The sequence below is a fragment of the Cotesia glomerata genome, linkage group LG3 (genome assembly GCF_020080835.1).
Source record: "Cotesia glomerata isolate CgM1 linkage group LG3, MPM_Cglom_v2.3, whole genome shotgun sequence".
Lineage (NCBI taxonomy): Eukaryota > Metazoa > Arthropoda > Insecta > Hymenoptera > Braconidae > Cotesia > Cotesia glomerata.
In genome coordinates this window covers 9,955,587-9,978,726 of record NC_058160.1, presented here as the reverse complement: position 1 = coordinate 9,978,726, position 23,140 = coordinate 9,955,587, and the positions used below count along the sequence as shown (strand labels likewise).

Below are 23,140 nucleotides of genomic sequence, written 5' to 3'. Positions count from 1 at the left end.
GTGTTATGTATATAGGTATATATGTATGTAGTAGCCAATCAAGAGGCTTCCGACGTTGCCAAGCGAATATCTACAGTGTACTCTTTATTTTATATTTTTTGTTATTCCATTTCTTATTCTTTCTTGGTGGAATAAAAAAAAGAATTTCTTTTGGCTACACACTCTCTTACTTCCTTTTATACTCTTGTACTCCTTTGCTCCGTTTTTCTATAATTCGGACTGCAGCAGAGCCACGTAGCAACGGCATTGGATTGCAGGATCGGGAAAAGCTCCCAAACCGAAAATGAAGCTGATTTGGAGGGCATCCTCTCTACTACCATTCAATGCGAAAGCCATCCAACCGAAATTTTTTCTCGGATATGGAAGCGAAAACTAAAGCAAGGAAATGTATTGGGCGAATAAGTTACATCATAAATAATTCTTATTTTACTTATCTGATCGCTATAAATGTATTTTTTGGAAATAAAATTAAATAGCTTAAATTATGGGCTATTAAGTTCAATGGTACACTCAAAGAAAAAATTTATTTTGGAAAATATAAGTAATGTTCTAATGAAAAATTAATTTATTGAAAATTTTATTCCTTATCTAAAGAAATAAAAATTTTGTACTGTAACTTTTTTGTTGAAAAAAAGTTTTATAAATTTGGAAAAAAATAATTTTGGATAAAAATTCGAAAGTTGTCTACTTAAAATTGTTTTTTTCCCACATAAAAAAATTCACCCTGTTGAAATTTATTTCTAATGATTATTATATACAAATTCAATTATTTTTGTATTCCCAACAAAATTTTGAGTTCATTTCTTTACAATTTTTTTAGAAATTTTGAATTTTGAAAGTTACATGTCCAAAAAAATTACTGTGAGAAAAATGTTGGTTCTTTTTTGTTAAAAAATTAAATTAATGAAAATTTTAAACAAATTAATCTCTTGTCACAAATTATTGCTATTTTTTTCAAAAGTAATTTTTTCTCTCAGTGTAATGTGTGTTAATATCCCCGGACAAAATTCCCAAAAAAAAAAAGCTTTATTATGAAATTTTTCAAATGAAGTTTTTAAGCTTGCACAGAAAGAAAAATTTCTTGACTAGAGAACAAAATTCTCGGCTCAAGAAAATTTTTGGGTGCCTGAAGGAAGACCGAAGTTGTGTTGGCCGAAGTAAAAATTTTTCTTGAAAACTTTATTTATGGTGGAAGTAATTTTTTTCTTAATTTAATTCAAATCATCATAAATACTTGATACGATAAATTTTTATATTTGATCAAGATTTTTAAATATTTTAGGGAAGCAGCGCCACCTATACTTCAGCTGAGAAAAAAAATTTCTCACCCTGAGAAAATTTTTCTCTTCAATATTTGATACCAATTTTATATTATTTTAGCGTGCAATTATACATATTGAATGAAAAAAAATGATTCAATATTATATGATCTTCCCATTTGACATGTTAATCAATAAAAATATTAATGAAACTTTACTTCTATCTTTATATTTAATTTTTTGGAGCAAGAGGCTGAATTTTCTCAAAACAAGAAGATTTTCTTGACTTAAATAAATTTTTCTGGATCAAGGTACGTATTTCTTAAAGCAAGAGAACTAATTTTGTTGGAATAAGTGAAATTTCTTGTGTCAAAAAAAAATCTTTTTTTTTGCTCAAGAAAATACTGAGGCAGAAAAATATTTTCTTGGCTCAAAAGTGAATCTTTTTTTCTGTGTGTAAATAAAAATTAATCTATTTATTTTGTCCGGAATATTTACGCGTGTCACTAATTTCACTGCTATTAATAGTACTTTACGTCATGGCTATATCATGTTTACGCAGATACAATTAATTGAACGATAAAATATACAATTGTTCACATTCGAGTAATGAAACCACATTTGGGAAACAGTATATCATATTAAATTGGCAATTAAACGTGTGATCAATACCTGGAATGGATTTTAAAGGACAAATAGGTCCACCGAATCTAACAGCAATTAAGGAGCCGAAAAGAAAGTAATAGTAGGCCATTAAACCCTCGAGTGAACAAGCCCGAAAAATAAATAATTACGCAAACAAGATAGAAGATCTTAAAAAATAACCCTATTAATCTCGGAGCGGAGAATGTATACCCGCATTAACAAACGGGGGTTGAGCAACCTAAATCATTTAATCAAAGCAACCATAAAATATCTAGCAACCATCATATCTCATCTCATCTACACGTGCACTCCTCTAAACTACAATCTCCAATAAATTTAGGAGTCTACCCTCTATTTTTAATGCCCTTTATCTAGATAGTACAGTAAATAAAGAGCCCCATTTCACTCGGGATTATTTCCACATTCACAATTGATACAGATTGATTGCCAATTAAATTCCCAACAAGATTCACAATTTACTTTGTACTTTAATCCAATTTTCAACGTTTGCTCGTTCGTTCGTTATATGAAAAACTTTATTTGAATAAAATATTTTATTAGAGTAATGATAATTATGATAAAAAATTAAATCTTTGAATTATTGTTTTATTGAAAAAAATAGCCAAGTGAATAAACAACTGGAAAATAATTCTTTTTAAATTTGTTCCGAGCAAGCCTATGGATTTTTATCGAGGTATAAATGTATCTATCTAAAGAAAATATGTATTCACGTATTATACGATAGAGAATAGAATATAAAGGTTTTTATTAAAATTTCTTCTCGTTTTTACGTTATATACCAGGAGGAAAGAAATATTCAAATAAATTCTCTTGTGACCGGTGCAACCGATGCAAATACATTTGAAACCGTGAACTCGCTCTGTTCGTCACTTTTTTTATTTTTGTTGATTTAAAAATTTTTTTTGTTTCATTTCAGATTGAACCCTGCGCCATATGTCGCTCCAATGTTTCTCTTCTCACTCTCACTGTTGACTTTTTTGTTTCAAAATTTTTTTTCCCTCAGTTATCTCTGTTACTCAACTATTTATCTTTTTTTTTTTTTTTAATTTAGATTTTTGGGGCAGAGCTCGAGTGTGTTTGCGGGTCACAACGTATATATGGAGATTGGAGGCGAGGGAGTTGGGCAAACGATTTTAATCAAGTGAGTTGTGTGAATGATCGAAATTTAATTTATCAAACGATTCGAGATTTTTCTCCCACTGTTAAAATCAAAGTGTACCGAAATTTTTATATAAAAAAAAATCTACGGGAATAGATTGCTTTTATTTCGTTAGTAAATGTCATGATTTTGAATTTTTTGTTTGCAAATTTACAAAATTGAATTTAAAATCTCAGTTTAAAAAATTCTAACAAAAAATTAAATCCGTCTAAAATTATCCGTGAAATTAAATCTTTTTCTATACCCACAAATCCACGGTTGGGTTTTCATACTTACGCATTGTTATGGCCCGACAATGGACTTACCAGCAAACAGTTACCGTGCTGGTTAGTCTCAGGACTTTAATTCCTTTTCCAGCTCAAGCTCAAGCTCCTTTAAAATTTTTTCCAATCTCCTCCTTCTTTACACTCTTATCACTCTTTTACTCCTTCAATGCAAGAGCAGAAAAAGAAAATAAAAGTTCTAATCGTCGACGCTAGGGAGCGATGAAGCAGGGACACAATGCTCGTAAAAAGTATAGGTAAAAAAATAATGATAAAAAAAAAGTAACTCACAAATGCTTTTTTTCCTCTTCTCTTCTCGTTCTTATTTTGTAAACTTTTCATTCTCGATCCGCGGACACACACCAATGAACACCCCCAATATTTATATTATCGACTTGTCTCGTTGTTGAAATTATCGAAGCTAAATCAAAAGATTGAGACGTTTTTTTTTTGGTTTGGATGGTTAAGATCTTGGAGGGAAGTAATAAAGGATATTGGTTTTGGATCTAAAACATGAAAAAGTAAAAAAATAAATGAATATATAGAGTAATAAGGAAGGATAAATTTTTAGGTGAATAAATAAATAGACAGTTGTTGGATTACTTTTTTAAACAATAATTTTAACCACTCGTTTATTTGTTTCATTTTGTTTAAATTGTTTTACATACGATGGATAATTGCGTGTAGAATGTGTAGACGTTAGCTAATAAATAAGTTTATTTTTTTTATTTTTTTTCATGTTATTATTTTTTATCCATACACAATATATTGTTGTCGTTTATTTTTTAGTCGTTAATTATTGTTGTCTCTCCTCTTTAATTTAATAAATGTCTTCTCATTACAAGTATCTCATCGAGTACTCGGGCAATCATATTATTTAATTTAATAATACATATAAGTAATTAATACTTTACAAATGCACGTGCTAGTGCTACAATTCAATTCAATTAATTAATCTGCCGATTAATTCTCACCATTATTACCAATTTCATTATACATATTACATTACATTATTAATATTAAATTACCATTCATTATTATTATTATTATTATTATTATTATTTTTTATTATTATTATTTATGACTGATCTTATTCACATTGGGAGCGGAATCACGTGTGAGGAATAGACGGATTTAAATGATGTCCACCGTCTGATTTGTTTTACTTTATTTATATATTTTACCGTAGATTAATTGACTTAATTAATTTATATATCAAATAAATAATATTATATTATTGATAAAAAATTATAATAATAAGTATAAAAAGTTAAGGTGAATAATATATGTATTACTTAATAGTTAATAATAATCGAAGGCTGACATCACTTGTTCGGGCTTTCCTCTAATTTTTTTTCTTCAATTATTTTTATTAATTATCAGCTTAATATTATTATTATTATTATTATTTTTAAATCTTATGAGATACGACAGCGGACAACGTTCTTTCATACAAACAGACAATTAGTTCAGATAGACAAATAATTGTTGAGATACACAAAACAATTTAATATAAATCAACAGTTAAGTATATTGAAGTAATAAATGTTATTATTTATTATTATTACTTTTATTTTTATTATTATTATTATTAATAATACATCTACAATGCTCCACGATTATTTCGTTGTTTAGTAAAAAGAACATTTTTTAACAAGGTTAAAAATTTTTTTTTAATATTAAAAGTTGAAATGACAATTAAGATAGCTGCAGTTGTTTTGTTGATTTATTTTATTTATTAATTGAAATATATATGGAGAAATCGACCTAGAGCAACTTTATTTCATACCCTATTTTTTTATCCGTTTTTATTTACAATATTTATAATTGATCGGCCAGTTAGTCTAAATTAAAATTAATTGTACCAAATATTTTCATCTCAATTTAATTGTTAATTAATTAATTGGTTGCTTGCGTAAGTTAAAAATGAATTTTAGTTAAAATATTTTATTAGCTAATTGACCTAGCGACCTCATTTAAAAATAATCAATTCAATTGATAATTAACAATTATCAATGCTGTAACAAATTAATTTCCAATTAGGGACTATAATTGATAAAATTAACGTGTACACACTAATTAACGATTTAGAGAGAGATACTGTTACAACTACTATTATTATTATTATAATTATTAACAATAATTAATTTATATTATTTAAGAAGTAGAATAAATGGGTGTTTATAACGAGCGTGAGTTAATTAGTAGTTTAACAAATAATATAGATGCAAGTTTCAAACTCACATATTTCAATGTAATTATTATTTTTGGCTAAATTGAAATAATTGCAGGCATAATTCAGAGAGCAGTGTCTCTTTTTAAGACAATTACACCTAATCATATATTATTTCTTTGGTTTTTAACAAACGACCATTTTATTCACTTAATTAGTGATTGGATTCGTTTTTTATTTTTCCAGCTCCGTATTTTTTTTTTCTTTCCGACGCATTATTTTTATTTAGTGGATTTAGTAACACATGTCACTCTCCCACGGCAAATAATTAACAGAAATACACCGAATTTATTGTAATTAATTTCTGAGAGGCACTGGGTTTAATCTTTTTATTTTATTTTTTACTAAAAACTCCCTCAATAACTTATTTTTATTATAAAATAAATAATAATAATAATAAATTAACACATACTCCCTCTCTGGTTCGCTTAAATGTCTTAGGTCGCATTAATAATAATAATAATATTAATAATATTCATAGTAATAATAATAATAATAATAATAATAATAATAATAATAATAATAATAATAATAATAATAATAATAATAAATTGATTAGTTAGAAAAAATCTAATTTCTTAATCGTTACCCGTAATTTTATATCGTAAACACTTAAACTGTATACATTTCGATACTATAATAATAATAATAATTTATATATATTTATATTTATATATATAATAATGATTAATCAATTTATTACTGCACTTTATACTATTTATTATTTCTAAATTAATAATTATTTTATTGATGTCCATTTATAGGATAACAAAACACTCGTTAATGTTAATTATTATTATAATTTTTTTTTCACTTACATATTATTAAAATTAATCAATAATAATTGTTTACATAATTATCAACTATAAATATATTTATCAACACTTCACTCACACAGTATTTAAAATTAATTACAATTATACCTATTAAGTATAATCTAAGAGCGTGCTAGTTTTTATTTATTGAGCTTGCCTTTATTTTTGTCTACTTGTTTTATTTTTATTTATTTCAAATCCTTTTTACTTTTATCGATGATTATCGACCGAGTGTATGTTTTAATATTTTTTATTTTAAATGTAGAAAAAATTAGGCGTACAAAAAAACTTGCCATTATTTTTTTTTTCTTATGTATCATTAATTATTATTATTTTATAAGTGTATTTTTACATCGTTTTTACGTATTTTAATTTATTATTATTAATTTTGAATGCTACTGAATAATAAATGTGTATTTTATTATCAGGGATGTTTTTAAAAGATCGCGGGGGCGAAGACTCGGGGGTTTTATTTTAAAAATCAAACGAATAATTCTTTTTAAATTTATCTCTATTATTAATTTATCTCGTTATTTTTTTTTTTTTATGAGCCAGAAATATTATTTATTAAACAGCGGTGATGCTATTTGTCTGCAATAATCTATAAAGTCAACGTTGTTTATCAATTTCCATTTATAAACGATGACCAGGAGCAATAAGAGTCTGATTGTCTTAACAATACTATCAGTTTTATGTGAATTTATTTTTAAATTCTCAAAAAAAAATCATCAATTTTTATTTATTAATTTAGTTTTTAATCATTACGGTGATTTAATTAACTACTATGCAATTAATATCTGTCGATTTCGTCCTTTAGCTTTTCCGTCTTTCGAAAAAAAAAAATTTATAATTTTTGCTCATACTTTAAGAACGGATTGATCATTTTGACTTTTAGTAAAGTTATAAATATAACAGTGTGATAAAATGTCCCTTGAGCATTTGATTAAAAAATTATAAATACGTCTAATAATAAAATAGTGACCTTAAATGTCACTTAAAGTAGACATACCCCGACTAGACTAGACTATTTTTTATTTATTTCTAATAATACACTTTGTTCTATGTTATTGAATTTTTACATGAAATGTATGATAAAAAAATCAAAAAGGGAAAAATAAATAAAAGATGAAAGGTCTTAAGGACGTGTACGCGTAAACAGACGTGTATAAGAGTGGGTAGAAAAGCTCTGTTGTAGAAGTAAAGGGCGGGCTAATAAATCCCTTGCTCGATCCGTCGCTTATTCGACTCGCTCGATTTATTTTCGAGGCGCGAGCGTCGAGTCTTACGACGTAGGCTACTCCCAGGAAGACATGCGATAGTTTCTTGTTTCTGTTTATTTTATTTTATTTTGTTTTAATTTTATTTTAATTATTCTTTTCCTTCAAAATTTTGTTCTTACTAATAATCCGCATTTTCACTTTAATACAATTCACTTTTATTTAAACTCGATTTATTGGCCTTTTCACTAAATTATATTAGTTCTTAACAATTTAAATAATTAATGCCTTGGGCTGTGAACTAATGGAACTACAATACTGAATTTTAATAAAGAAAAGTTATCGATTGAGCTTTTTTGTTAATTAATTGTTACGTCAAACACAAACAATTGAACTTTGGATTTTTAAAGACATCTATTTAAGGTTCAGCCGACAAAATGATCGATCGGCCTGAAGTATTCACCGAGGCGGAAAAAATAAACAGTAAACACTTTATTGCCAGTTAAATACGTACAACAGCGGTTTATGTGTATACAAACAGATAGTCATCTGTACGATCACTTAAAAATTTTTTTTGCATCTTTAATTTTTTAAAATAAAATTAAGTAAAGCCAATCAATCGAGGTTCAAATTTTAATCACCAACATGACTAAAACGACAAATAATTGTGTAAATACACACGTTCAAATATAAATTAAAAAAATAATAACTTACGTGTTTTATCTATTTGATAATTGATCTATTAAATATATAGATACACTTTATTATTTTTTTTTATTTATTATTCCAAATACTATGTTATTATTATTACGACAACAATATTATTTAAATAATTAATGTATTAATTTATTATTGTTGCTGTTACTGTCACGATGAGATTAATTTAACTCTATTTATACATTCATACATTAATATACTCTGTCGCGTCTTTTTTTCACAATTTTTAACAAATAACCTATTTTTTTATTTTTTATTTAATTGAATTGTTATTATAATAATAATTATTATTATTATTTTTATTTTTGAATAGAAAAAATTCACTAAAAAAAATAAAATCATTTTTATAATAAAAAATGTTTATATACACTTTAATAAATTGTAATAAATATTTTTAAACAATTATATTATTACAGATAATAAAATTATCCATAATTTGTAACACTATATATAAATAAGCAGTTAAAAAATTTATTTTCATGTTTAACTAGTGCAATATATCATTAAAATTTCTTGCTTAATTTTTCATTATAAAATTCTCAATAATTATAATTGGAACAATTAGCCGATCATTTAATTAAACGAAAAAATCTTTCAATGTCCTCTGATCATTCTAAACTTTATCTAAGAATATTATGTAATAATAACAATAATAATAAATTTATGACTGTTAATTATTTATTGAATAACCAATTGTCAATTAATTCAATTACTGTGGGTAGATTATAATAATTATCGTATTAATATAATAAATAATAAATAATAATAATAATAATAATAATAATAATAATAATAATAATAATAATAATAATAATAATTTACACATATACATATTTATCTTTTATCGTAATAATAATAATAATAATAATTATATTTTATATATGCACATTAACTTTAATAATTAATAATTACCATTATCATTAAATGAGCAAATAAATTGATTATTATATCCGCAGCAAGGGGGTACGGGGTGTTGGAAGCGCCATATGTCCATCATTTATTTATTTATATAATACAAATTTGATAAATAACTCTCGTAAATTTCCAAAAACGTTACTAAACTTTTATCTATCTAGTTACAATATTTTATAAATATCATCAATATACAATCAATGAACCATTTAAATCTTTAATTTTGCTTAAAAAAGTCATCCTTTCAAAAATTCCCCCACCCAAACAACCACTCGGACATAAATATATAGATATACAGTTAAATGGTATGAGAAAAAAAATATCAAGTATCTCGAGCACGATATCAAGGTTCAAAGTATGCAATTTTGGTTTTTGTCTGTCGATATCGCACTTCGAACGCCACAAGAGATTCATTTTAACCTTTCAATCTCTTCCTCAGTTGTTTCCGCTTCCAGTCATATGCTTTTTTTTTTAATATTTTTATTCTCTTACCTCTTCTCTTTTTTTCTCCGTGTCTTTTTATACATAACGATTCTGTCTTTTCTAGTTTACCGTCATAAGAATCAAGACTTTGGCACGGTTATGCGACATCTCGAAGCCCGAATTTTTTGGTAACGCTCCAAAGAGTTCTCTCTCGGTCAAACTCGAGTATCAACGCCCTACTACCATATACATACATATATATATATATATATATATATATATATATATATATATATATATATATATATTTATTATTTTTTCATTCCTTTTACCTCTATTCTATCTCATCTCTTTTATCCCTTTTACAGTCGACTCCTCTCTATCGTCAGTTCGTTTTCTAAGCCCCGGCCTTCCGTCCCCGTTATATACCCAATATATATATATATATATATGAATATATAGCTCCTCACCCTTTCCCTCGCCTCTTCTGGGTTTTCTCGCCTACCTAAGATGGAATTAACAGGCCATTTTCAGATTGCCAGTTGTTTTTACAAGCCATTTTATTTTACACTATTTCCCGATAATTATTATTGTTATTTTAATTCTCAAATTTTATTTACGCGTATGCTAAATAAAACGACGGGCAGTTTATTAGTTACACATAACAATGGCTATTTTTTAAAAATTTTTACTTCATGTTAAAAAAAAATATATCACGACTTATAAAATAAATAAATAAAATATAACCATACCTGATAATAATATTTCGGGACTGAAGCTTCTTGTATCTTTTGTTACGAAGAGAAGAGCGAGGGTAACTACCCCCATATTGTGCGTGTACTAATGCTGTGTCTTAGGTGAAAGTTATTCGTCATTCTTAATTTATTATTTTATCATTTAAATAATTTATTATTTATATTATTTTCACCATTAATTAATTAATTTAATAGTTATTAGTATATATATATTATATTTTTAAATTAAACTCATTCAGTTATAAAATGCGGCAGTTCGGCAAGTCTCCCGACAAAATCGTTCGTCGCAGTGGCTCTAGCCTTTACGTATGAAACTTGATTTTACAAAAATACGGCACGCTTATTATTTTTTAATTTTTATTAATTATTTTTTTTAATTTTTTATTTGGATAATTGGCACTTTCTTTTTTACCACGGCCGTCGTCGTCCCAAGTCTTTCGGGTCATCGGAATCGTTTATTATTTTTCCTTATTTTTTAGACTCAATAATCATCCACCAATCACGGTGATTATGATTATTCTTTTTAAAAATTTTTTTCTTAATTAAAGAACAATGGACGGCAACGACGCAGTCGTTTTTTTTTTCTAAATTGTTTTTCGTGATATTTCATGTGAACGTGCCGTTCTCCAAGTGTTTGTTCACGATTTTCACGACTCACCATTTTAGTTTAATTATTTAACAATCGATTGTATTTTTTTTTGTTAAAATACAATTATTCAAACTGGTATCTGGCGGTGTTGTGTCATTAGTAGTAGTAGTAGTAGTAGTAATAGTAGTAGTAGTAGGAGTAGTAGTAGTAGTAGTAGTAGTAGTAGTAGTAGTAGTAGTAGCAGTAGTAATAATAGTAATAAAATTAGAGATGAAACTAGATCGAGTGTAAATTAGATGGAGCTGAATCGGTTAACGATACTCAATCTGTAGCTGTTGATCTCAAGACGTGAACTCTGATGCACAAGGAGTGACGACAGTCGACGACGACACTGCCTCGTGCCTGCGTGCAAGAATTTACAAGAGTGGATAGTAACGTGTGTCATTATTTATTTAAATGCGTGTTAATGTCTTAATATGTGGTACCACAGTTAATACTTGACCACGAGGCACGAGTGTGATTTCATTATTATTATTATTATTAATTAAATTTATTTAATATCAATAATATTAATTGAATTATTTTAAAAACCACGGTGCTTTGGCCGGGTATTATCGTCGACTAGTCATCCTCCTCGGGACCCATGTTCTTCAGCATCATCTTCCTCTGGGCGATTTTGCTATAAATAATGTCTATTGGTTTGGTCTCGTCGTACAGGCTCGGGGCCTGTAGGATAATGAGAGCCGTACCAAAAAAACAAGCAATCGTAAAAAACCAAAGGAAAATTCTGTCGAGAACCATTGCTACGTACTTCCAGTCTTCTTCCACCTGAAAGCAAACAAATTAAATGTAAACTCATTTTTTATGTCTTTAAAAAATTTATAAAATGTGTTTTCGTTTGTCAGTAATAATAATAAAATATTTTTGATAAATCTAATTCATTCGTTGGCAAGAAAAAAAGAAGTTGCCCCGGGAATTCAACTGTACTGTACTTTGCAGACTCTCTCAGAAGCCTGCAGCTTTTGAGACTCGAAGAAACTTAATCTGAAACATCTTAGAGTTAACTTGGAGACGTTATCTAGGATCGCCATTTCCAACTCAACTAAATTTTATCATTCTTCAGTTTATTTATTTTTTTTCTTTAAAAACTATTTTTTTTAGGCTACCTAGCCAGTTTCTCACAGATGGTAGTCAGAATCTTAGATAGCAATTTAGAAGAGTTTAATTTACAAGTTTGCTTTAAAGCTAACTAACCTTGTTGGTAATATTACTGCGTGTATTTAAAGTGAAGACACCATCTTTTGAAGACAATGTAAATTATAAATATATACACGTATGTAATAGTATTGAAGAAACTTTAATGCGAAACACTTAATCCGAGTGTCTAAAGTGAATCAAAAGATACATTCACCGAGTTGGCAAAATGCAAATACCCGTTCTCTGAGTACTAATGTAACAACAACAACTATAAGAACAATATATTAAGTATGGAAGAACAAGTAGAGATAGAATAATAAGTATTTGCGTATGACACGATACTTTTGACGATGAGTTTACTTGGCAACCTGGCAAAGTGTTGCCGCAGTGCGTTACTTGTTATACTGTAGATGGAAATGCAGCCGAGCTCTGGTAATACTGCACGTATCTACTTTATATACATATACATTTTTATACACTTTGTCCAGGGTAATTTATTCTTGCGCTTGTGCTGCTGTATAGCGATATTCCGGTGCTCGGAGGACCACAAACCAACCAGGAGGTGGTCCAACAGGGAATAGATGAAATAGATAAAACGGGTGTGCTTCCGTAAAGCTCTCAGTTCCTCCGACGATCCAAAGACACTTCCGGCGAATCGAAAAAATAAATAACATATTTCTTAAACATTTACACAACTTTCTCAAAGATACAGTATTTTCTCTGCAATTCTAATTTTTTTTATCTGATAAAGTTTTTCATTTCCGAGGACGTGATTCATTTTATTTCTTTTAATAACAATTGAGATTTTTTTAGAAGAAAAGACGCTGATTTTAAAATTTTAAAATGGGACGCTTGAAAAATATGAAAAGTAATGTATACACTGAGTAGAACAACCGGAGTAGAAATAAAAATAGTTAGTGAACTGTAAATTAGTACTGCCGGTGCTGTAGAAAGAAATGAATCCATTAAATTTGATCTAGGCTGAAAGCCAATTGGAATCAACCAACCCTAAACACATGGTTAAATTTGTAAGTGAAAAAATTTTTTTATGAAAAGATAATAATTTAACAGAAAGCGAAATTTTAAAAACAATTACAGCGAAATATAAGATCTAACATTGGAACATTTGTTAACTTAGGAGCCAGATTATCAATTCCGAAATCATTGAATAGAAAATAATACTTTTGTTCTTTTTCAGTGAATCTCGAGTCTCAGCAGACATATTAGCGCAAAGCTCAAAGGTTGTAGTTATCAAAGATTTTGTCAGAAGTACAGTATTCCAAAAAGATTGATGCTACCTCGATTTAACGTTAATCACTAAGCCCATTAAGCTTCTGTTGCACATATTTGTGCATGAAGATGAAAAAGATGTAGAGATATGGATATCCGAGGCTCGATTAGCTAAACTATTACAAACTATCATCCATAAGTTCGCCTGACAATGAAGCGTCGTGACAACTAGTACACAGAGTTTCGGTGTATCGTCACAAAGGATTTTAATCGATCTAATAATACCAGTAAGTACTGTATGGTAGGGTAGAGTCCAAAGGCTTTAATGGCTTTAAGGGCTTTGAGATAGCTACGTCATGTTCTGTCAAGTAGTTCTTTGTCTTTGTCTTGTGTGCCGTATTTGCGTGTATATATGAGTAATATATATATAAGTGGATGTGATTCGTCAGCAGATGAGGATTGCTCTCAAAAGTGTATTCGATATATATAACAGAAGGAAAAGGGGTGTGAAATATATGAGAAAAGAGAAAAATCTACTTACACTTTCGAACCTGTCCTTGTTCTTGGCGTGTTGAGCAATAAAACGTGCGTCTTCAATGGTTTTTTCGATTTCCCTGGCAAGTGGTCGCTCGAACGTCGGACTGGCGTCGTCGTGAACGTATCCCGGGCTGGCGGGTACGAACAGTTCATCATCGCCACCACCAGGGAGCGGTATAGGCGGCAATGCAGACTCATCAAAACGTGGAGCCACTACGGGAATGGGTAGGTCGCCGTACCTCGAGTTGGGTATTGTTGTAACAGATGGGGGCACTGGTACTGGTGGTATTGTAACTGGTAAACCGGGCAAATCTGTTATTTCATAATCCTCACTGTACCTTTTTCCACCATAGGGTAATTCATATTTGTCAGTCTCATTAACGTTAGGGAACACATCGGTGAGTATTAGCTCGGGCGCTTTATCGTCGTCATCCTCGTCCTCATCATCATCATTATTGTTATCGATAATATCATTATTATCATTATCATTATCGTCATCGTTGTCCGTATTTGGTCTTTCGATGCACAAGTATTTAGGTAATATATCAATAAATACTACTCTTACCCATCTAGCCATACGATGTGTCACCGGCGAACGAAAGTTAACATTTAACACGGCAATAGTCACTACCACAGACAGAGTTACCAGCACCATTGTGAACAACAAATATTTGCCGAGAAGCGGCACTGTCAATGACGTAGGAGGGATTATCTCGGCAAGCAATAGAAAGAATACTGTTAATGATAGTAATATTGATATTGACAATGATACCTTTTCACCACTATGACTCGGCAAGTAAAACACCAGCACTGATAAAAACGATATACCCACACAAGGTATGATTAAATTTACGGTGTAGAATAATGTTTTACGGCGTAATGTTATGTTAAATATTATATCAGGATAGGGCTCCTCACAACAACTGTAAAATTTTTCATTTCTTTTCGCAGGCACTTTTAATATGTCCCACTCGACGGAGATGTAGTAATCGGCCAAGTCGATCCCCACCTCTATTTCATTCGAGTCCTCGGTCTGGCTCAAGTGACGAAGATCCACCTGAAATAATTATTTATATACATTATTCATTAATAGTTACTTATTCTACAATTATAAATTATTTTTATTTATTTTGGAGATATTATTTAGGAGCAGGTAATTAATTATATTTTATGGAGGATAATATAAATAATTTAATAATTTTTGGTTTATTTATTTTTTATTTTAAATAAAAAACAAATTTGAAATATATTTATATAAATAGTCACTTGGTGAATAATTTTGACAAATTAAAATAATCGGAATAGTAAAATAATTCTGAAATAAAAATATCGGAGATAGTAAAAGCAAACAACAGTCCTCAGTTGTTTTGAATGGGCTTCGAAGAAATGATCCTCATCACGACTCTGATCAAACTTGTAGGGGTCCTTTATATCCTTCAAATCATCCACCAAATGGTCAATGCTTTTGCTCAGCATTTCATAAAGACTAACACCGGTGAAACCAAATTTCAAGTATTTAATGACTTCCAATTCTTCCATACATTTAAATTGAAAAACATCCAACTTGTTGTTGACTCTGGCGATATTCCTCTTAGATACATTGCCAATTTTAGCTTCTATCAATTTAACAATGTGTTCTTTGAGGATCGAACGACGAGACCTATTATCCTTGTCTATGACGCCTATATCAATAGCAAGCATGCCTTCAAAGTTTTCAACGTTGATATCAATGCCCGCGTCAAGCAATAATTGAACATTCGATTCATTTTTTACGCGACTTTTCATCGCAAAGTGAAGAGCCGTTTCGTTTTTGGATGTAACGGCATTGATATTAACTTCCAAGTTCAATAAGAGTTTTAGAATCTCGTAGTTTTGACATTGAGCCGCGATATGTACTGGAGTCACTCCCTCATCTTCGCCCTCGGTGATGGAACAATTGATGTCAGCTCCGCAGCTCACAAGGAGAAAAACTATTTCTAAATTTCCTCTGCGAACAGCTATCATTAGTGGTATCCCCTTGTATATTTCATAAGCATTGACATCTGCATTATTATTCAACAGTAACCCTATTATTTCTTGGTTTGATTTCCAAACAACCATGTGTAACGGAGTGCATCCGTTTCCGACGCAACCGTGCAACTCCGCGTTTACATTAGCACCGCTGCTGATCAGAAACCTAACTACTTTTTTTTTTATTGAACGCAATGGCAGCGTGCAGTGGGGTCCATCCGTTAACCAAAAGTTCAATATTTAAATCAATTGGTTGAGAAAACAGATACGACAACAGCATCTCATTATCCTCGATGATAGCTTCGAAAATATCAAGTAATAGCTTGATATGTTTATCGCCGTTGTTTTTATGATCAGTACTATTAATTGCTTCTTTAGCTTTCGCTAACTTAGGATAGATCTGATAAAACCAAGATTTTTCGGTCACTGATTTATTATAAGTTGTCATAAAATGCGACCACGGCCCGTAATCAGCATTCATGACCGCTATATTATCGTCAGTCTCGCAACTTGGAACCGATAAAAGTTTCAATATTTTCCACATTTTGATGAACAAGTAGACTTGAATCATTGTTTCAGAAAATACTTAATTTCACAAGATACCACACTTTCTCAAAAGCAAGTGAAGCCAAACTGTGGAGTCTCAAAATTTCGTTTCCTATTTATAGTCTTACTTAACTTACCTCTCTCCCTTTTAATATTTCATTCATGCATTTGTACTTGATATAGAAATTAGTACGTCGTTCGTTAATAGGTGCTTGTTGGCGACAGTAAGATTATAGAAACGTATACCTGAGTTGCTTTATAACTGAAGACACTATGAGTATATTAGTGTTACTTACTTAAGCATTGAAAAATTTTGTTTTTCAGAAATCCGTAATTGTCCGAGTTAAAATCTATTCCCATATGTATTGAGAACACTAACCGAAAGTGTAAGAATATAGAGACCTTTAAAAGGGGATTGAATAATTACTGAAAGAGCGGAAAAGCGGGGATCAGGTTTAGGTCTGGATATCTCAATTAAAACGCGTAAATATTATTAAAAATTAACACTATAAATTTATTTACACTAAATACAAGTTATATTTAATATGTTAAATAGCGGATTGTTTAAATAAAAGCGGATTTATAATACACAGCGTAGGGAGCACAAGCGATGCCGGTTGACACGTGGGTGAACACTCTGCCGGCACTGTTAAAGCGGTGAAATAAATGCACAAATAACACAATTTATCTATAACAAACTAAAGCGAATTATTAGCGGTTAATTTAAGCAATTTAAATTACAAAAATAGCGAAATGCGGTTAATTAACAATAAGCGAAAGTAAAGCGGAATTAATGGCGACTTGTTGCAACGAAAGCGTGGAAGCGAAAGATAATAATAATAGTTAGTCTTCTTCCTCGTTGATTTGGGGAAGAAGGCTATTGCGCATGTCTAGCGGGAGCGATCAGCCAATAAAGCGGTCGATCCATGGCGTGATCGAGAGGCTGATTTTCCATTGGCGGTTCGATTTTGCGGGAACTAGCGGTGGACAGGTGCGTCTCTTGAATTTGGGAGTCCCCTAGGAGCGAGTTAATCGCTACTGGGCCTTGTTCACCGAACAGGGATTATAAGTCATTAGTTTTGTGATTTTATTACAGAAGTCTTGGCAAAATTTTAAAACCTATTAACGTAAAAAGAATAACAAAAAGATTATATTTTACTTAAAATTTGCCAAGGACTAAACCGATTTTCAAAAATAAAATTCAATATAATAAATTATGTTTCAATAGACAGAAGTACTTTTACTTTTCTAAATGACGTGGCTATTTAAAAATTTTTTTTGTTTATTTCTTTTAGAGCAAAAGCTTAGAAATGAATACCCAAACGCAAACTCAATACTATCACACCGTGAAAAAACATTAAGAGCTCAAGATAATCGTCTATCTCAGAAAAAAGTCAGGAGCGATTCACATCCACAATAATGCATTACTTCTTGCATGAATACTCATCCTGGTACTCTTCGGCGATCGATTCCACTTTTTCACCATCAGCTGGAAACTAGAAATCCTCCCTCAGCCCTCAGTCTCTCTCCTCCCATCTACTTGACTCGACTCAACTTTTAACTCCGGCACTTGAAGTATCATTTAGTAAAGTCGACGTATGATAATGTATCAGGATATTCCTGCTGGAAAAATACTCCCGATAAAAAATAAAAAATAAAATATTTATACTGCTCGAGATATATTGAAAAACTGTACGCCTTATCTTTTTTGCAGAACCCAATATACACAGGTTGCCACTTGATAAGTCGACATGCCACCGTTAAAAAAAGTTTTGTGGTCTGATAAGTTAGATGTTCAACGAGTAGACGGTTTCCAGTGATCGTTCATGAGCTTGTGACCTGCTTCAAGTTTATCACCTTCCTGCTCCGGTTTTTTCATCTCTCACGCTCGTGAGTAACTTTAGATCACGGTAATAAACACGCGCAATACTAAAATACTTTGTAAATAAAAATTTTTTTTTATTAACTTTAATAATTAATTACCATTTTTTAATTTTAATAAATAATAAAATTACATTATACTCATTAAAATTTGATAGTAAATTTTTGTAAAAAAATTTATTCAAATATTTTAATAAATAATGAAATTTCGTAATTAAAATTTGAGTGTTTATAAATAAAATGAAGCATTACATCCAGTATGATAGAAGTGTTCTTTCCAATTACGAGGAAGAAGTTGAGACAATTTAAAGTCAAATAGTTCATAAGAGTTTACAAAGTAAAATGACGTTGACATAAAGCGAATAAAAGAGCCAACAGTTTTTTCTGTGCGCACACCACTATACTGGCATGTAAAAGAATAGAAGTATATACAACAAAACTATGTATATACGTATATACCCCGCGACCTACCTCGATGACCCGTAACTCTGTTTCTGAACGATGAAATATGCAAGTAAATCGAGAGTTGCATTATGCATTGGTGGTGGAGGCTCGCTGAAGAGGACAATGGATCCTTCTCATCTCTTCTCTCTACTTGCTCGAAGTCGTCGTTACTCTTCTCTTCTGTTTTCCCAGTCTAGTTTCTCATCTCATCTCCTCTCCTCAGTATGTATATACATATAATATATATATATATTCTTACACTTTTGATAGCCCACCGAGGTTACAGTGTTGCCCATGAATATTCGAACCTTTGAAACTTTAGCGATTGTATTCACAGGGTCTTTTGTCTTGATAGCACTTTTTAAAAAAATGTTTTAAATTTTTCTTACCGAGATAGAAAACTTTTTTTTAGCTGACAGTTTCCAAACAAATTCTTAAGTCAACGACGTTAAAAAGACACCAAACTGCCATCGCGGCATGATAAGATGATAAGTAACTTGTTTTATAGACAATGCGGTTTACCCTAATGTATAACAACAGTATCTTTTGTAATTTTTATGCAAGTCTGTTGAGAAAAGGCTCATTTGTATGCTTAAGTTGTTTGAATTTTTTACTTCACCGAGAATAACAATTCTATACTCTAGCTACTGAATAGAATTGAGAAAATCGAGTTTCTCGTTAAAGTCATCCCCGGTTTACAAAACATACAGTAGTTACTCTTTAAAATCAATATTATTTTAAATTATTATTACTCTATTACCATACGTTAAATATTTTCGAGCTTCCAAAACCTTCAGCATTATTTTTTAAATACTTTCGACGTTGTTGTACAACACAAAGTTTCTTATCGTTAAATTTTAAAAAGTAATGAGGAATTAGCCTACAGCTGATTATTCATTATTCATTATTAACTGTTTGTTGTGGAGCTTATGTATTTGCCAATAAAAGTATAAGCAGCTTTGATAGCAAAATTAATATTTAAAATTTATGAATATATTTTTGAAAAAAGAAATATTCATATAACAATTTTGTAAGGTGATTCTGACGGATCATTTGAGAGAGTCTGGGGTGTGAATAATGAAATAAAAAAAAAGACAGAGCGATGCATGGTGGCGTGAAATTTATCAGAGTGTAGGATTATGTAGAGAAAAGTATACCTGGGGAGCGGACGGACAGGCGTATTTGTCTAGTAAAAACAAATCCGGGTTCCAGTGAAGCTCCTTTATACATCAAGACCCAAATGCATCAATGAAAAGGTTCAAGAAAGAAGAACAACGCCTTTTTATTTTTACTTATGAAAGAATTAATATTCTTCGTCTTAAAATTACGGAGTATTTATTAAATTTTATGACCAGGTGAAGAAAGGAAAGAATGTTTGTAGGTAAATAGAAGAAAGTAACGAATTATTAAAGACTATTTACTCACCGTATAACCGTCGTATGTCCAGGAACCGAACTTCATAAAGCAGGTTTGCTCGTCGAAGGGAAAATACTCGACGTTAATTTCACAAAAAGACTTGTAAATTGCCGGCGGTTTCCATTTTACCTTGCCAGTATAATGCAGAATTGCTTTGGTCATTATCGTTACCTCGTAATTGCCGTCGGCACTGTAACAAAAAAATTATAAAAATAAAATTTTTCTTTAAAAATAAAATGAAAACTTTTTTCATTTTAATTTTAGATCTATAAATATTTTTTCCATAGATTTTATTAAAAATCACCCAGGTATTTGCTATTATTTTTATTTTGTGTTCGTAAACAAGCATACGGCAAGTAATATTTCAATGTGAATGAGCAGAAGAAAAAAAATAAAATAATAATAAAAAAAAACGAGAGCGTGAGAGAGAAACGGGCTTAGATCAGTTGAAAGTTGTAAAATTTAGCAGCATCGCCGTCGGTGAGAGTGAGGACTATGAAAGGGTAAAAAACTCAGATGTATATGTATAACCCATATAGAGTATGGAACCGGGGGTTCATGCTCCCTTAAAGCCCGTAGATTTAGTCTGGCATAGCTGTGTGTGACCCTGGGGTGGAGTCGTCAGTTCGTCGGTACGGGTGTGTCGCGTGGAAAGGGATGCGGCTGGCGCTTGGGCTGGCTGGCTGGCTGGATGGCTGGCTGGTTGCCGATGGGAGAGCGCGATCGATATAGGACAAGAATGTGCTGCGATATGATTCCTCAAAAAGCTCCGACGGTAAAGCTTTTCAGTTGCTCATTCTAATTCTCATTATTTTTAGCTTATACGTCTCACCACTGAAATATATTTATGCATTTTTGCTCTCGTATTATTAATTGAGACTTTTTTTTTTATTTCGTCAGATCATTAATATTGCTGGGTAAAGAAAATTAGAGCTCTTTTACACAGATTAATTGTTTTACTGTATATATATACATATATTTTGTTAAAATTCAAATGATGACGTTTATTTGATCACTGCTAATTCATCTGACAGAGTTTTTTAGTCTGGAACAGAGTTGACACGCCGTTAAATCGGCTTAAAGTTAACAAAATTTTTGAGGGAACTCGAAATTATTCCATTAACTTGGTGTTTATACAACGACTAAAATATTTCTCCATTCTGAAATGTTAAATTAATACGTGATCATAAATTATTCAGCGGAGTGGATTTGAAAAGCATAATAATACCTTTTCCTTCACTTTGTCTACTACCTACCAACATCTACCTATTAACAATACTATCTCTCTTTTTCTCACAGATCACCAACTATTTAATTCCCATAAAACTTACACATGATAATCCCATAAGTCTTAAACTATCTTGTAAAATAACAAATTATTTAATTAATCCATCAATCAATTTAACATCAAAACTTTTAGAATACAATTTAATTTTAAATTATAAATTCGAAATAGTTATACTTACAAGAACGACAACTATTTTAAACAATAACTACAACAAGCATGACAGCAAACAATGTATACATCCATATTTATCAGCCAGATAAAGTTTAAAAGTATTATTGCATAAAAGTCACCAGCATTTTAAATTAGCATTGTTTGCGTGATAAGAGACAATGAGGTAAATAGCCATCTACCAGCAGAAACATCCGTCTAGTCTGGTGTGATGCATATTTATTATCATTATCATTATATTTAAGTAACTATCCTAAAAGTCATTTGGAATGTTTGAATGGCATATACCTAGTGATGTGTTGCGGTTGAAAGGGACTGAAAGGGAAAAGGGGTGGTATCTTAACTTGCCAAGTGTATTATGGGTGTAGGAATGTATGTAGAGCGTCGCAACGCATCCGCATGGTAAGCATGGCAATGCCTTTATTCGCATTGATTTCTCTTGGTTGCTGCTGTTACTTCCTCATCTATTCTAGCTCTCCCTCCCCTTTTTCACGGGCCTCTAACCACCCATTTAGTTGGTTACTTCTCCTTACCTTCCCTCCGTTAACCCTTGTTCTATCCATACGGCACCTAGCAATGCTTTAATATTCTCTGCATCTACTATTCGCGTTCCTGGTATTTGCACCCTCTGCAATACTCATACATATGTATATAGATAGATTCACGACTGATGAGTTATATCCACTCTGGTAAATTCAAATAAAATAATTACAGTAAATATTTATTTGTTTGGTCGTTGATTCTTAATGATAACATCAATTGGCTTGTATAACTTCACTGATAAGGGTAAGTTTGTCATAATAAATGCCAGAAGCAGTATTATTTAGGTTGTAGCCTCTTGAGAGCGGGATTATTAATGGATCGGTCGACGGTCACATTGCTCCAATAAAATGTACACCTTCCGACAGTTATGTGTCACAATTCATTCATTTACTATCCCAAACCTTTCATTAAATTACATTACAAATTACCCAGGTCGTTTAATTAAATTTGAACGCTCGCCGGACTCGTTAATCCATTAATAATAACTTAAATATTAATCTTGCTGATCAACAACGGCCATTATCGCCAATACAGCCTATCGTGTTATCTGTTATATATTTACGGAAGCCGGGTTGGCTCATTGGTGACTGGTAGACTAGTGGCACCGCACACGGGCACTTCCAACATGTGCACGCGTGCATATGGGTCCGTGTGCAGGATAAATGCAGATTTCTACCTTATCCCGGAACGGTCATTAAGCTACGTATACTTTTCATCTCTGTCTTTTAATTGTCAAATTCTGTGAGTAGCGTTACTTTGTGCATTAAGGTTAGGCGTAGCTGAAGTTTTGTTTATAGCGAAATGAGAAAGTAATAAAAGAATTTCAAAGTAAAAATTAGAAATGAGTTACGTTAAAATTAAAAATGAAAATG

The 23,140-nt window shown here is 30.7% G+C and overlaps 1 protein-coding gene and 1 long non-coding RNA gene across 2 annotated transcripts in view; one reads left to right on the top strand and one right to left on the bottom strand.

The window, feature by feature from the left end:
• Positions 1-10,004: 10,004 nt before the first annotated feature.
• The window catches only part of LOC123261237 (acetylcholine receptor subunit alpha-like 1), a 152,470-nt gene continuing 139,334 nt past the window's right edge, over positions 10,005-23,140 (bottom strand). The window contains exons 5-7 of the mRNA XM_044722789.1: positions 20,279-20,459; positions 13,977-15,029; positions 10,005-11,836 (exon numbers count right to left, since the gene is read on the bottom strand). Coding sequence (XP_044578724.1) covers positions 11,630-11,836; positions 13,977-15,029; positions 20,279-20,459 — 1,441 coding nt within the window. The 3' untranslated portion in view covers positions 10,005-11,629. The remainder of the gene's footprint in view (positions 11,837-13,976; positions 15,030-20,278; positions 20,460-23,140) is intronic.
• LOC123261239 lies at positions 13,182-14,635 on the top strand. Its single transcript, XR_006508634.1, has 3 exons — positions 13,182-13,233; positions 13,404-13,722; positions 14,546-14,635. It is a non-coding gene; the product is annotated as an uncharacterized LOC123261239 (long non-coding RNA).